Source organism: Acanthaster planci, linkage group LG13, assembly GCF_054643075.1.
Source record: "Acanthaster planci isolate LZ-2023a linkage group LG13, COTS_SCS, whole genome shotgun sequence".
NCBI classification, from domain to species: Eukaryota; Metazoa; Echinodermata; class Asteroidea; order Valvatida; family Acanthasteridae; genus Acanthaster; species Acanthaster planci.
The window spans coordinates 1,082,012-1,099,147 of NC_141789.1; the positions used below are offsets into that span (position 1 = coordinate 1,082,012).

At 43.0% G+C, this 17,136-nt stretch overlaps 1 protein-coding gene across 4 annotated transcripts in view; it reads left to right on the forward strand.

Moving 5' to 3' along the window:
• The window catches only part of LOC110979943 (uncharacterized), a 19,816-nt gene continuing 2,680 nt past the window's right edge, over window positions 1–17,136 (forward strand). The window contains exons 1-15 of one of the 4 annotated variants that reach the window (XM_087145260.1): window positions 10–128; window positions 3,635–3,806; window positions 6,050–6,308; window positions 7,366–7,546; window positions 7,900–8,327; window positions 8,530–11,875; window positions 12,149–12,996; window positions 13,394–13,574; window positions 13,784–13,928; window positions 14,138–15,059; window positions 15,376–15,539; window positions 15,693–15,852; window positions 16,050–16,224; window positions 16,716–16,779; window positions 16,924–17,023. In XM_087145260.1, coding sequence (XP_087001386.1) covers window positions 6,234–6,308; window positions 7,366–7,546; window positions 7,900–8,327; window positions 8,530–11,875; window positions 12,149–12,996; window positions 13,394–13,574; window positions 13,784–13,928; window positions 14,138–15,059; window positions 15,376–15,539; window positions 15,693–15,852; window positions 16,050–16,224; window positions 16,716–16,779; window positions 16,924–17,023 — 6,789 coding nt within the window. In that variant the 5' untranslated portion in view covers window positions 10–128; window positions 3,635–3,806; window positions 6,050–6,233. Of the gene's footprint in view, window positions 129–3,634; window positions 3,807–6,049; window positions 6,309–7,365; window positions 7,547–7,899; window positions 8,328–8,529; window positions 11,876–12,148; window positions 12,997–13,393; window positions 13,575–13,783; window positions 13,929–14,137; window positions 15,060–15,375; window positions 15,540–15,692; window positions 15,853–16,049; window positions 16,225–16,715; window positions 16,780–16,923; window positions 17,024–17,136 lie in introns of all 4 variants that reach the window. The other 3 variants (XM_087145261.1, XM_022236140.2, XM_087145262.1) reach the window with 3 other exon arrangements.

Here is a 17,136-nt window from a genome sequence, read left to right on the forward strand (position 1 = left end):
ATGATTTCGTCACGTGTTATCACAATAACAAGATGGCGGCGATTCAAATTAATGCGAGGCGTCGGATGCTCGGAATTTTATGAATAAATCGTGACATATTACCTTTATTTTTCCAGAAATAACATTGGGTAAGTAACATAATCTCATAGAGCATGTAATAGTTGAGGAAAGATGAGAGAAGGGGTGACTTTTGTAGTTAAGAATACCTCGAAAAGCAGTAAAATTAGTGCCGCCCTGCATTGTGTAGATTCATACTGCACATTATGCACTATGTAGATGCAGCTGACTTGCTGACGGCCGCTGCTGCCGCTACGCACATGACGCACGGTTGATACTGTAGGCGGGGAGGGGGCTAAGAGTTTGACCGGTATGTACAGATGTGTTCTTATTCATGTTATTCCTCCATGGTTACAGCAAAACAAAATCTTTGTGCTCTGGCGCATGACAAGCATGATCACGACAGTCACAGTGTAGGGCCAAATTGTAGGCCCTAGGGAATGCTTTCCCAGATTCCTAGTCCTAGCCCTGTCTGCTGAGTGCAAAATGAATGAGACCAGTCAGCAAGTAAATCAACAAAACTGCCCACTTTAAAGTTTTTGGAATCTTTATTCTGATCGATAATTTGAATTTTGATAGGTACGGAAAGCCTACATGTACATCATTCATGTACATCATACTTGCCTTACTCCTCCCTTCATGCCTTATCACAATGCAGTACATTATGGATTTGGATGACAAACAAGAACACTACATGTAGTTTTTGTGTTGGACTATGACTGAATATTACCATATTAACATTAATAACAGGCTACATACTGGCCAATCGGAATCAGGATTTGAAGCTCATCCCATGTATTTTTCAGCCTGTAGTGACTTAGAAAAAAAGACACTTCAGGGTGGTTTTTGAAAGTTTATTTACTTTTTAAATGTTTCTTGAATACCATGCATGAATCTGTGACTTGATGGACAAGCACAGGTAATCAAGAAATATTCTGAAGAAAATCATAAATTTATTTTTGACTGGTTCACTTCCCCCATAGGTTCATGTATACAATCCATGGCCTATTTGCCATCCAATCCCATGATGTACATGTAATACGAGAATGTCAAAAAGGTGTGGTACCCATATGCTGTATTTGACATGTACAAGTACATGTACCCTGTACACACACATGTATATGTACTGTACATGTACGTGTACAGTGAACGTAAACGTGCATTTTATCATGTACAATTAAATCTCGTTTTTAAGAGGTTGTTTGGATTTGTTCGGAATTACGTTGTTATAACAGAAACCTTGTACATGTATTATCAGGAATGAAAATAATAATAAACGAAAGAATGGGGACCTACAAATGTCCTTGTTATAAACAGAATCTTGTATTAACTGTGCTCTTATTAACGAGGTCTGACTGTACTGTATGTACACAGCAAGAAAGTAAGCCAAAACTTGTAGAGACAGGCTGTTTTACCCTCTAGAATGTTTATGACACAAGTAGTGTATTGTAGTGAACATGCAGGGCTTTCTGTTCTCCCTATTGAGTGCTGCATTATTTGTGAAAATTATTTTATTATAATTGTTTCCAGGGATGATTCATTATCCTATTAAACCATCCAATGGATCCTTCTCAGAGAAATTAGATAAAGTGAACGGCCGTACGTGTGTACATACATGTTCCATACATTTACTTCAGGCTCAAAATACAATGTATACATGTACTGTACATACATTATTCATAATATTATGGTTACGTAGAATTGCCTGGAGTCCAAAACACTTGAGGTCCACTTTATTAGGGCTGTCCAAATATCCAAATATTTGATCGATTATCAAATTTTTGAATATTATTATCCGAATTTGAATATTCGAATGCAAAATTCATGAAAAGGAAGGGAGAATTTTCTTTTGTTTTAAACGAGAAAATTTTATTGTGGAAGCTTGTTTCAAGCAGATTTAAATGAAAAGCGACAGAATACAATTCAAAAAGTAAATTATTCATTAAAAATTGAAAAGGAAAAGACATTTTCAACAGGGCAAGAAATGTTTGTTAAATCTTGCTAAATCGTGGCTGGTGATAGTTTTAGAAGTGAGAAGCCATCATAGTGATTATAATGTCCAATTGTGTGCGTTATTGCAACTGATGTTGTACATGTATATATGGTTTGTTCGTCAACAATCTGCTGGTCGGCATGACTGAATATTTGTTTATTCGATTGAGTTGAACGTCGAATATTCGAGTAGTGAAGTATTCGAATTGCCTCGCCCTACTCCTTATGAAACGTTATGAATTATAAAATAATCCTTTTGACCCTGTGTTCACATACATGTACGTGTATTGTATATCAATACATGCACATGTACATGTAGGGTTTCTGTGTGCTATGTTTCATTTATTACTGCACAAATTACTCTATATGAAAGAGTAATTCACGCCACTGAAACCCATTTTGTTGACTCTTGAAGGGAGGGACACTGATTGGGACTCTGTAGTGCAGTGGATTATATCCTCCTCATTTTCTTTATTTAAAGAACACTTTTATGTTGAAGAAATGCATTTTTGCAGGGAATTACTTTACTTTGTTGGCTTCATCATGGTTGCATCAAGGGTATACATGTACCGGTACATGTACAGTACGTGTAAACGTGATTATTATCATCATAATATGCCTCCTTGCTGTAAACATCACGGTGTTTGTAATTGATGATACTATAAGTTTGACCTGCACTTCTGAGGTCATGTACATGAAAATGGGTTCCCTGTACAGTATCTTGTTCTGTTGGCATTAGATCCCTTCCAATTTCCTTATTACATGTATCTCAGTCTTTTTTGGAAACTTCTCTTTTGACTTGTTTTGTCTGGCAGTGCTCATCATTTTAGGGGTTGAGTTTCTTTATTGGGTGTGTGTACCTGCAACATACCTGTACAGTGCACTATGCACTTCATGATGTACAGTGATGGAGGAAGATTATGTTTTCCCTCAAGTTTGAGTGGCAGACTTTTGGCCTATGTACCGGTACATATGCCAATACTATACGTAATGCAGTTGAGAATGTACATGTACACTGTACAAAAGCCATCAGAAAGTGATACAAGAACATGTGCTTAAATGTCAAATTAACAGGAAACAGATGGAAGTGTTTACTTGGAAATACTAAGAATTTTTCTGACTAGTCTCATCCGGTTTGTGCTCAGGATGTCAAGTCTTGTATGTATTTTTGTAAAATTCCAAACAGCATGTCACGGAAGCATCTGTTTTAATACACATGTCAGACTTTTGGATTTAATGAGACAGTTGACCTTGTTTCATTGTTGGCATTCTTGTGTGATGATGTGGCATAAGATTTGAATGAAAAACAAACCCAAAGTCGAGTTATTGGTACATGTACGTCATGCATGACATTAAACATGTAACTGTGTGTATTCTTGTCGTGCTTCAAAGTCATCAGCATAAAGCCAAATTCCTACACGTGTGACGTATTCATTATCCTACCTACTCCATTGCTATTCATCATGTCGGTCTTCATGTGATGCATGCACGCAGCGCTGCATCTCCCCCCCCACCACCACTTGCACTTGCCCAGCCGGCGTTAATTTCTAAGCAGCCTCTCTGTCTCATTCATCCATGCATGCAGATGGATTGCCATTATGCGTGATTCATGGTGATTGTACCCAGCCCATGTGGGGGGGGGCATTCAGGAGATTGCCCTGAGGCAGGATTTTGGTGACGAGGAGAAGAACCTGATGACACAGAGAAATTTGACGTCTTTATGTGAGCTGTACATTCCTGGTTGGCACATTGAACCCGTAGGGAGCAAATTTATGTCTTATTAGTTGTCATATTTATCTGATAGCATGCCTCACTTGTGCAGTGTAATGCTATTGTCGCTGATTAGTGTCTCAATTTTCTGAAATTTAGCAGATGCACAGGTACATGAATGAGCCTAATGATTACTTACGGTACACATATATGTACATGTATATTATCAATGATTTTTTTAACACAAGGAGAACACTTTTATTCACAGCACATGTTAGACAAGTATACATGTACATGTACATTGTAGTACATATCTGTACACATATACTTATCCTGGCAAATGCAATGGATGGTTTGTGTCATTTTTTTTATATCCCCGGATGACGTGGGGCATCATGATATCATGCATGGCTTGTGAATGATTCAGTGTGGCTATGGAGTAGAAATTATCAGATGATCAAATGATTACATGTACTTGCCCGTTGAAACGTGAGGCTTTCCTCAAAAGTGGACTGATTGAATTTTGTGGAGGAAAGGTTCATGACAAGTCAGCGTTGGTAGGTTGCATGTAGTGTACACTTTTGAATATGTACTGTGTTATAACAAGTAAACTTGATAATACATGTACATGTATGTTTGTATTTTTGAAAGCTCAGAATGATTGAGTTTGCATTTGTACTGCTGTGGCACTGTTCTGCAAAAATATTGTCAGGCAAATTACATGTGTTGAGCTGTTAAGTATGAATCTGCTGTAAACCAGTCATAATGGCATTTTGGCTGATAGTGATAACCAGTTTTCGCTCAAGGGATCAATTCTCTGCTGAGCACCCTGCCATAAAATTTACTACATGTGCAAAAGGTACTTGGTTATTTAAAATTCTGAATTTGCAGATTGCATACAGTATTTACCTCATTATGTCACTGTACTGTCTGTACATATGCATGCAGTCCTTGGGCATCATTAATTCACATAGCATTCTCTTTTGTGGCCTGGTTTTGTACCATTCCAACCACAGTCGTAAAATTTAATTGAATGGCAAAGCACTGGAAAGATCTGATCTGAGCTTGGCACAGGAGATAATCCAGATACTAAGATTCTTCAGGCAATGTCTGTAAAGTTTATGTTAATGTTGCTTGGTACTATGCTGTCTCTGCAAAGGTTGATGCTCGAGGGTTTTCTTATTGTCTGCAGGCATGGCGCATAAAAAAATATCATTGCCATATCGAGTTGGCGCCAGTTTTACAATGTATGCACCAACGGTTGCCTCAAATGTACAGTCATACATGTACAGGTAACACAGTAAAATCAATTCCACAAGCATTTGACAGATACATATGTTTTAAATTGCATGTAAATGTTCACATAAAAAAAAATTAATCTAAAAGCTCATGCAAAATCATACGCATAATTGAAGTTTTTTAACATGTGGAGTTACATGTAAGTCCTAACCTCACATTTCAGGTCCAAATATTCAAAGTTTTAATACATACATGTATGTACATGTACAATGTATGTACTTCAAGAACTTGTAAAGTTGTATTTGCTTGCTTCTTCTACATGTACATGTATTTCTTGTGTTGAACCCTTCATATATAATAAATAAATAAATGGGTCATTCTTTCAATTTGGCGTCAAATTTTGTGTGTGTGTGTGTCTACTGTCCCTTTTACATCTGAGACTTTGTAAGTTTAGAATTCATTTTTTAAAATTTTCTAGAATGACTGAGTACTGCATAAATCACACTGATATTTCAAATTAAACAGGTTGGATGTACATGTAGCAGGGACTCAGAAATGTCACACTTACTGTACCAGGATGGTACATGTATAGAAGATGATATATGCATGTGTATGCTTGTGTGTTTGGCTCAGGCATGGAATATTGTCCGTGTACATGTAGAGTACATGCGTACATACTGGGTACCGGTACATGCATTGATACTCATGAAATGTAATGTACATGTATGTGTACATTACATCTCATGTACATGCACAGCGTACGTACAGTGTACATGTAGTGGGTCAGATTGAGTGTTGTGCGATCCACTGCAGTCACTTCACCAACCCTATAGTCAAGTCTGGATTTTCCCACTTGTCGTGTGTAATTTTATGAATCGTTTCCCATTGAGGGGATTGGCACAGCGCCACGACCATGCGTTAAAAACACCAGGCTGACAGATGCATGTGTGTCATGTGTGTGGGGGAATAGATTAAGTGGAACGGCATCCCACTTCACAGCTCCTGGACTAATTGCTGCTTTCAACCCACAATTTGAACTGTTTCTTTGCAGATTTCTGCTACTGAACGATGCCTGGTCACATCTCAAGTGACTACAATATGTGATGGATCAAGGAGTTCCATGTGAGGTGATGCGTTTACTTCATGTGTTTGAGCAGGAGGAGAGCTGATTGGGCAAGCCGTTAGCCAGACACCATCTTGTTCATGTTCACTCATCCTTGACACCTGTGTTAATCATGTCCCACAGTGGTGGATCATCAAGATCCAGCAGCAGGTCTAGTTCCCGCTCTGCCTCTGCTCACAAGAAAGAGGTACATGTACATCCTTTTCTTTCTTTTTCTACTCAAATGAGAATAGTCAGTGGCTTAAGTTTCAGTGTCTTGTTAGTATACTGTACATACATGTGTACATGTAGATGTGCAATCTTGAGACGAGAGAGCGACATGCAGGTCTGAGATACAGCATGAGATGGTTGTAATTATCATTTACATGCATCAACATTTGTGTTTTTTCCTTGGTAGATTGCAGTTTGAAAAACTAATGTACCGTGTACATGTACTGTACTCTCTAAGCCTAAGGCTATTCACTCTGACATTCTTACACCAAAATATGCATGCTGTTGATTGATACACCATTTCCCATTTTGATTAATCTGAATTAAGCGTATTGTGCCGTGCAGCCTGATTCCACACTTGTCAGTCAGCCTGGCATGCATACATGTATGTTGTTACATGTACATGTACCATCGTGTATTCAATCTAACACTATCAGCACTTGATTTATATTGATTGGGGAACCGTGGTCTTTTTTGGGGGCCAGTTACGTGTATACAGACTACATTGTCATGTACATGTAAGTGCTGTTCATTGATTGGGAATTCAAGATTTATTCATGGCAACATCTGCTCAAGGTTTTACGTGTACATGTCGTTCATGAGTGTTTTGCATATGGCAGCCATAAAGAATAGTGTAGTACTACATGTACATGTATGTACACTGCACAGTACGCGGTACATGTATTTAATACAATATTTGCTTATGTTCGTGTGCGTACATGTACCTATGAATATGCTAGTGCCTTGTGTGGAAAACAAGCACTAGTGATTATATAAAAAAGTGACCCCAATTGTAATAAACCATTAAACACTTGATTGTGGGTATATAATGTGAAATTACAGTCTTTGTGTGTTTTGCATTATACGAGTAAATGTCAAATAAATTTTGTGTCGAACAGTTTATTGAAATTTCTTTGAAATTTAAAGTGTACGCTGACAGTATACCGGCATCTTTGTACTAATACAGTATGTGGTTTACTTAATTATAGCTTTTTATTAACTGGTAAAAACTGTGCATGTATTGTTTCAAGCAGGATAGCTGGTACTCGCTGGTACCTGAGCAGGTTGAGCTGGTCTCCTCTCCCACACCTGCCAAGCGGCCTCTAGGTAGTCGGTCATCTCTAGCAACTAGCAGCCGATCATCCTCACAGAGCTCCATCCTGTCCAACACCAATGCCAGCTCACCAAGCAAGAGAGCAAGGCCAGGCAAGCGCGGTTAGTGTTTCTTTTCTCTTTCCCCAGTTTTTATTGTTGAACCGGAAGGGTTTCAAAAGCCTTGGGTGAAACTTTTATGTCCTATTTGCGTGGTTTGATCTTGAAACTATCCATGTTCAGCACATCCTTGCTCCTCAGCTAGGCATTACATAAACTATGGAACATACATGTAGAATCTGCTCATTCAAACGTAAGGTTTGATCCAGATGCACATACGTTACGTACAGCAAAGTGTAATGAAACACAAGTTAACAATTTGTCTCCATACCGTTCTGTTCTTTTTACTGCTTTGGGTCATTATTTCAAGCATTACTTTTAAACAATATACCTGGTTTGTTTCTCTTTTATTACAGATACTGATCCTATCGCTGCCATCGCTGCCGCTAATCAAGCTCAAGCTGCCTCCTTCAAGCCTCCAGAAGAAACGTTCCACCTTCCCACTGTGGATTTCACGGACAGTCGAGACTCGGGCCATTTCGGTGACGCTCAGTTCAGCTCTGCCATCAACGTGACTGGAGGCATCACCAGGGAGGAGTACCCATACTCTACTGAGGAAGAAGGGTCTGAGCTCCGCTACAGCAGCAGTGAAACGGACATCCCCCTCCCTCAATCCGATGAGGGAGGAGGCACGCCCAGACCTGTGGAGGCTAGCAGTGGAGAGGATGAGGTAGAACACAGGGATCCTGTCAGACAGGCCATTGCTGAGGTTTCAGCGGAGTTTGTAAGCGGGAATCTGTCAGTGTCACTGTCTCAACACACACTGGAGGTGTCACCTGATAAGGTGATTAACAATCATATCTGGAAATTCTGATGCGGGGTCGTGAAAAGTCTCAGCATAAAGAGGTTACTGAAGAAGGCAGAATAGCAAAGTGATGAGGTTGTGTAAAGACTTATTGCACCACATGAAAAACAGAAGCTGAAACCTTAGGTAGAAACTTCACATTACATTAACTTATACATGTATGTTGATCTTTTTGCCTCAGGAATCTGCTGGAACTTCTCGAGCATCTCTGTCCACTAAGTCCGTGGAGACCAAGGAAGCTGATTCATCTAGGTACCTCATAAAACAAACCCAAGACATTCCAGAACTCACATCACACTCCATACAGAGCATTCTTCAGTTATCCGATCATCTCCTAGGAGACAGTGTGTCGTTACCAGAGATTTCCTCAGATCAGAGATCAAGGTTGTCCAAGAGAGATGATAAGAAATCAATTCTACGGTCTGACAGCAGCCTGACAAAGGATGGCACAGCCGGAAAGCAGTCAACAAAGTTAGTAAGTGGTGTTACAACATCCCAACCACTGCAGGAGCCTGACGAGCTGATAACAGAGGATTCACTGTCTCATTACAAAGCAACAAGCATAATAAGTGACTCCATTGCATTAACAGGCAAGAAACCAAAGTTCACTTCGACTCCGTACAATCCCCACCAGGATGAAGCCATTACAGCTGTGTTGCTTTCAAATGTTAAGCCTATTGATGGACCAAAAAAGGGTGCCAAGACAGAAAAGCCGGTAGCTGGTGAAAGCAGAACCTCAATGTCTGCGACTGAAATTGACAGGACGGTCTCAGCGGCAGGTACTTCTAGTAACAAAGGAGAAAGCTCGGGCAGCACCACAGGCTTCTTGAGTGAGGATTCTATCAGCCTGTCTCGTGAGGTAAAAAATACTGCACCTCTCCGGGGTTCCCATGTTCAGCTACCCATTGATCTGAACAACCTGGAGCCGGTCAACCTGACACCGGCTGTACTGAACAAGCCTGGATCAGCTCCTAGCCTTTTGGCAACTGTGGAGGAACCTGAAATGCTAACCATGCAGAGCAAGAAGAGTCCAGTCAAGAGAGAAAGATCCAGCAGTTCGTCAGGAAGTAGCGCTTCCTCTACGACTGAGAGATATACCAAGAAAAAGGTGAAGCAGACAAGCCCAACAAACAGAGTGTCTTCTAAGACAGGAAACAAAACCAAAGAAGACCTGCCAAAGCAACCAAGAGTAAAAGCAGCAAAGCAGAGGGGAAGCACAGAGTCTCCTGATCGATCAGGGGCTAGTAGTTCAGCATCAGAAAGCTCCAGTACAAAGATAGCCAGGTCTTACATTCAGTATCCCCGAGACTTACAGAGTGAAACACCTGGAGAATCACAGCAGATAAGTGATGATACACACTCTGATTCCTCAGGGCACTACGATGTTCAGCAAAGAGAGATGGATTTCAATCGGAATTTCACGGATAGGAGTGAAGAGAGGGCCATGAAATACGATCAGATTGCTCAATTTGTTGAAAAATCAATCACAGAGAAAGTAGGTGTGGTTGCTTCACACACGAGTCTAGACACCATTCAAAGCCAAGACTCTCTATCAAAGAGAGTTGCACTGCTGCTTTCAGCCACGTCTGCTTCTCCGGGGGAACTCTTGAAAGTGGATGCCACCAAAAAGTCTCCTTCAGAAGACAGTGGAAGTTTTACAAGTGAAGCTGGCTCTCCAGATAGTATTGAGAACCTCCTGAGCTCTGACTCAAGCCGTAGATTCAGAGAGGCAAAGCTTGGAAGTCAAACCCCTGACTCTGCCAGGACTGGCTCTTCAGAGAGTGTTGGAAGAGACTCCTTGGCTGACCGTGTAGAGGAGAACCTTGACGACTCCCAAACGCAAAGGATATCACAACTGTCTTTACAACCTAGAGTCCTGCAGGCCCCTTCTCCAACCATATCTGATGCAAGTACCTCTAGCTCTGTCAGAGCAATCATCAACAGAGTTCTGCATCAGATACCGAATGCTGAGGATGCTAACCAACGTACGTCAGGGAGTTACAAAGCGAGTCCCTCAGGTGTGTCACTCACAACTTGGGATGCCTATGCTGATCAGCAGTCCACATCTCTGTCTAAGAGCATGACTCTTCCTCTGGCTCCATCCAACAGTAATGACAGAAGTGAATCCACTCCCCTACCCACACTGCCCCCTGGACTGGAACGTGCTGGAAGTTATTCCACTGGAAAACCAGACAGTATCAGAGAAGGAATGAGTTACCAGTCTTCAGATTCTCTATCACGAAGGGTCCAACAACTTTTAGATAACACATCTCACATGGTGACTGTTCCAGCCTCAATAGATGTTGCCAGAGTACCCCAAGCTGATGCACGAGATTCCAACAGTGTGAGAATTGAGCCAGAGGGAACAAGTTCTTTCACATCACAGATATCACTTGGACAAAGGGTAGGAAGCAGTGGGACATCTCCAAGAGACCCGTATGGTGAAAGCATTGAGAGTATGGACTCACTAGCCAGCAGAGTGAGGGCAATTTTGCAACGAAACCCACCCCAGGAGCATGTCTTGAGGATCCTTCAGGAAGCTGCTGTTTTAGATGCTGAACTGAGGCTGGCCGAGATGCGGAGTCAAGAGCAGAGGTCATTTACAGCTAGTCCCAGTTCCCAGACTTACAGCCAGAGTCTAGATGAGGCTGGAATGCCTTTAACTCAATTTGGCGGGCCTCAAGAGGTCAGACCATTTGGAGCTCTCAGCTATGCACAGCAGCTGCTGGCAACTCAAGTGCAAAGAGCCTCAGACAGAACATTTGATCACAGTGTGGACTACCAAAAACATTTGCAACCAAACAGACAGTATGCTGACCAAAGCCATTCCCAAAGCCTCCTGAAAAACCAAGGACAACCTCCTAAAGAGGCCTGGGTTGAAGATGCAAAAGTAAAGACCTCACGGCATGTTGCGTATGGTCTCCTGCCTGGTCAGGCCAGGCAGCCTTATTATCTACACCAAGAAGAGCAGAGGCAACAGATCCCTCAAGGAAAGCAAGCCGATGAAAGCGACGATGAAAACGAGGTTACTGAAAAGAATGTTACAATGCATCGCTCCCACTCCTCTCCTGAAATAGACCTGACCCAATTCAACAGTCGCAAGCATGCCAGGCAGATCCCGGAAAAGCCCCAGTACACAGGGTCATTGGAAAGAGCTAGCCGGAGGAGGAGTAGAGAAGCCAAAGAGAAAGCAATGCAGTCCAGGAAAGGCCCACCTGTTAGTCCACTTGCTTCTCAAAGTGGTGGCAGCAGTAGGATACCCATAACAGCACGGGAGTATCACCGCTCAACATCCAGAGAAAGTGATCAAACTAAGAGCCCCGAGAAGTCTCCACAGGAGTTTGGCCGTCTAGGTGCTTTGGCATCTCCTAAGCATGACAGGAGTAGTGCCAGTGAGAGATTATCGGGGAGTTTCTTGAGACCTTACAAACCACCTGGAGGCAGTGAAGTCCTGTACACATATGCTGTGAACCAAGACAACACCTCCACACCCAGTAGTAAAACCACACAGGAGAGCAGTCACTTTGGTGAGGAGCTTAAAGTAAACATTTCGTTGTTTTTTTTTTTGTGTGTACTTTTTTAAAAGGATAATCAATGTGTGTGAGTTGGGTGAATTTTTCAACCTGAGAATAGCAAAATATGTCCTTACATGTACTTGACAGGCGAGGGTGAAGATGTAATGGCCCTAATCTTTGTGGAAAGTTTTTAGAAATCTAAAGGGTGTTGTAGCGCATGTATTTTGTTAGCTGTTTTGTGCTATTTTAGTACACTTTCTTATGGGGATTTCCTTTTCTTTCAAGGATCTGATGATGCACAGCCTCCACCCTTCCCTTCAAGTGTTTACGGCACCAGAGACAGCCCTCAGCACAGACGCTCCTTGGAACTCCCCGAGGCAGATGCTGAATTTAGACTCCATGACCAGCCTTCTCAGAGCAGGCACTCCCCAGTACGGAGCCCTAAATCCCCCGCGGGCCGATCCAAGATACCCACCTACAAGTCGAGAAACGGAGACAGGCCGGCGAGGTCCTACATTGACTACCCCAGCGATCTGAAGAGTGTCAGTCCATCAGAAGCCCCACTGTCTAGTCCAGGAACCTACCAGTCTAAGCTTCCAGCTAAATCGTACGCAGGATACTCTCAAGAAGGGAGACTGACCCCTCCTGATTATCCCCAAAGCCAGGATGCTGTATCACCAAAGACAGGTCTTGTTAAAGCAAGTAGTCCTGAGGTATCCAAATACAGTTCATACCAAGACCCAGAATCCCCCAAACAGAGGTTTGGTTTTAAATCACCGACAGCAAGTAGTTACACTAGTCGGAAATCCCCAACCAGCAAGATACCAGGGAAAGGTGCTGACCATCCCGCAGGTCCAGACCTTACTTCCGTCACCCACCGAACGGAGCGCACCATTCCAAGGAGACCAGACCCACAACAAAAGTCAAATGAGAAGAGAAAGGAGTACCACCCACCAGCATTCCTCCCCAAGCCAATACTAGATCAAGAGGAGCCTCCAAGAAGGAGGGGTCATCCAACTGCTGGCCTAGAGGGTTTCAGACGTGGAGGCAAATTCCAGTATGGTACCCACATGACCGACGCACCACCTGTGTCAGGTGCATACAGTAGACAAGTTCTACAAGAAGTTCTTCAGGTAAGACAACAACAGATTTTACCCTTTTAGTCTCGTTTAGTCATTTGGTGGAATTTTGGAAGACCGTCTCAGTACCCCTTCAAATATTTTCACAAGTTGACTGTGAAGTTGAACTGAGGTGCTGTATGGTACAACATTGAAGAGAACATTTGGCTACATCATTTCTACACCCATTGATTTTAATTCCTTGTATAATGTACATACATATATTGATCACCACACCAAACATGAACTCATCCGTACTCTTTTTATGTTGTTTGACAATACCTGAGGTTGAAGGATATTACAAACATGACAAAAGTGATACTGTACCTTGAAAAGTAATGCATTCTGCTCAGTTGATTTTAACATCAACTTTGAAAGCTAGGTGAGATCTTTCTGCCTTTAACTTTTGAAGGAGGATGAATCTGACCCTCACTTCCAGGATGTTGCCACCATTTGGGACGAGTACCAGCAGTACAAGGCATCCCGGGCAGAGAACGGAGGCAGCCAATCCAGTCTGGACACTGACAGAATCCAGCAAGTTGCAAGCCTGATCAGAGACCCTGCCAGACACGCCGTTACCAACTGGATGCAAGGTAGTTGGAAGCTGCTGTAATTTCCAAACCATTTTGGCCTGTACCCTGCTTTTGCCATGCAGAATTGCCTGCTTATCAAATACATTTACTTGCCTGGAGAAAATACTCTAAGGACTCTTTGTTCATTTCTCGGGGTAACTATTGTAGCTTTGACATTCACACTTGCTGAGATTTCTCACGCCTAGTTATTTGTGACTTTTTTCTCACAGATGAAACTGACAGTGCTGAGGGTGGTTCATCATCCTCAGGCACACCAAGAGAAAGAAGAAAATGGGACAAGGAGAGACCATACACTCCACAGCGGCAGCCTCTTGAAGATGAGCAAGATGAACTTCTAACGGATAGACACTACAGGTTAGAGACACTGTTGACCTGCAACCTTTCTTTACCTTCAAGGACTGATTCAAGCACTGAAGACAGGAAGTTACTAAAGGGTGGATCTTTGCCTCTCTTGTCAATCTAAGGTTTGGAGGAGGTCTGTCCAACACGTCGGTGTTTTGTTGAAAAATTTGTTTTGTTTTCCCTAGAGTTAATAAGGCATGCTATTCGTGTTGATGTTGCAGAATTTCACCAGAAGAAGAATTCCAGCTTCCTCAAGTGCAGACTAGGAGAGAAAGGCCCCCAACCTTAATCCCCATGGTGACAAAGACAGACAGCCAGCCCAGCAAAGCCTATCAAGGTGAACCACCAAGAGAAACCGTCAGTGATAGACGGGAGCCACAACAACAAGAAGACAGGTCCCAAGACCTGAGCATGGCTTCTTTTATCTCTGACCTAAGCTTGGAGTCAGATGAGCTGCTGCGGTTGCTGGGCGAGCATGGCATCCGGAAGCTCGGCTCCAAGCTGGCCAAGCTCCAACGCCGTATAGATCGACAACGGGAGCACCATCGGAGGAGGATGAGAGAGCAGGAGTCTAAAGCAGTGCCATCAGAGACAGAACCAAAACAGAAAGAGGCACCAGTGATGGCCAGCACACCAGCTGCCTCGTTACAAGACGAAGCTGTCAAGGATAAGAGAGCATTGAAACCTGCTGCACCTGTCACCTCAGCCTTGAGTCCAGTTCTGGAGACAAGCCGAGATGTGGAATCCTCCCCAACAACCTCTGAGGATACTCTGACAGAAGACAGGGAGGCTCGTCACTATCAGAGAAGAGTCTTGCCTCAGGGACATAAGGATGACTTCCAGGTGGCATACAGCAGCAGCAGTGACTTGCAGAGTGATACCCTCTCAGAGGCGAGCATTCCCTGTACCTGCCGCCCTCTCCAGGTGAAGAGATCGCACTCCTGGCACGATGTGGCTGGGATGGAGCTGCCACCCCAAGAAGCTGTAGCTCACCAAGATGACAGACGCAGGGATGATGATAATGGCAACTCTAAGAGGCCGTCTAGGAGTAACAGGGAGTCAAGGCTTCCCACTCGTATTCCTCCAGCTAGACCAAGCATCCATCACGCAAAGAAAAGCTCACAACTACCACGGAAGACAAGGGTATGTCATTAGCTTCAAGGCAATATGAGGATGTTGCACATGTTTATGTCAGATTCTAGAGATTTTGAAGATTATTTCAAATGAGACTGCAAACCTTTTAAAAATCTTTGCAATTTTCATAAGGTAAAGGATGTTTGTCACTTTTAATCTATGAAGGCAGGTAACTTAAACCAGGATTGCAGAGAGGCAAAAGAATGCTGTGAATTAAAAAGGAATTTCCCGAGCATTCTGAGGGAAGCCAAAAGATTGAGAGATGCTTTTCCTTGAACAAGATACAAGTGTTTTGGAGTTGATTTATTTCTCTGGCACCTTCCAGGGTACTGCCTTCACTGTGGACCTTGGTACACAGACAACTCCAAGCCTCACCAAGCAAAGAGCAGACAAGACCCATAAAAGAGGTGCAGAGGTAGGTGGCAAGCACAACATCTTCAAGCCGCCAAGGTCCAGCTCGGAGGCAAGCAGGGTGCGCAAAAACACACAGTGAGTTCTTTGTGCAGTCTTTTTTCATCCATTTCTATGTTCCCGGTGTGTAAACGAAATGTCCAAAAGATCCTGCTCGTGATGCCAGATACCAGAATGGAAATGTGAAGAAGACACAGCTGGAAGAAATTGGTGACTTCTGTTTTTCCTCAGACCTGCCAAGGTTGCACCGGCGCTGCCCACCCCTGTGGCCTGGTTCCAACCCTTTAGCAAGAAGATGCCATGGCAACAGACGGAACAGCGCAAACCACTCCGAGATAGGCAGCCTTTTGCTGGGCAAGGCACACAACCACTGGCCAAGCTGACCCTACAGGTATTGCTAGTCTTACTCTGAAGGATAGGTTTCGCTTAATTTTGTGGCCTAAGTCACTACAGACCACCATTGAAGACCACCGGCTTCATTTGAAGGCAGCTTTAGAGCTCATACTAAGTTGTCCATTATTTCTACTGGTCTCGGGATGTTACTTTGTAATCATTACTCGTCTATCCTCATTGTTCCCACACTATCAGGAGGCCTTTGAGAGGAGTCGATCGGACTTCATTTCTCGTTCCCGGGAACGACAGAAGAAGATCCGGCTGGCGGCCGAGGAGCGGGACATGCAGAGAAGGTTTGATGAGGAAAGAGAGAGGTTGTTCCAGGATCAGCGAAGCAAGAAGCCCAACCCTCAGGCTCATCCATACAGTGGTCAGTCCAAATGATTGCAGCTTCATACAATCCACTCCGAGTGCAACAAAAGAGGGTGTTTTTTTGGTACTCACCGCATAAGCACGCGTTTATACTGAAGATCAATGGCACGTTTGACACGGAGCATGCAGAGTACGCGTAACAAATTTATTTCTTAATGTATGGTCTTTGCGTACACACAGAAGGCGTGCAAGAACCCGCTTGGGAAACTTACTACCATCTGTCTTTCTTTTGCCGCTTGGGGGTGCACTTCAACTCAAGGCGGATTACAGTATACTACTTAAGGTGTCTCAGAGCATTGTCTTTGATGCATATGCAGATCTGAGTTACTGACAATAACAGCAAAAAAGCACACTTATGTCTGCATGCACGTCAAGAAAATTTGGCCATACAATTAATGGGCACCATATTTCTTGCAACTCAAATTTCTCGAACTATTTTTGGTGTTGAATATTTTTTGGATTTTGTGGCATTTTTGTTTCTGTTGCCAGAGCAACACCACAAGCCCAAGAAGAGACTGATTTCCAAGAGGGAAATGCGTGAACAAACTGAGAAGTGAGTTGTCATCCTTTGGAATTTCCTAACAGTCTTGGCTTTTTAACTGCAACATTCCAAACATGCTATTCTGATTCACTGTACGGAGAAGCTTGATTCTCCCAAGATTAACACCTTGTACGTTAAGGGTTTTTTTTTCTTCAGGCTTTACAGTAGGCTGCCAGAAGTAGTTGAGAAGGAGAAAGCGAGGAGACGGCAGGCAGCTTACGAGACAAACAGGATAAAGGCGCAGCTGTTCAGAAAGGTAAAGGCAAACTTTTCATATAGACACATGTAGGCCAAGACTGATGTAGTCACAGCCCACACACCTGTTACATGGTGATCGATGGCCCATCCTTGTTCAGGTATGATCAAGTC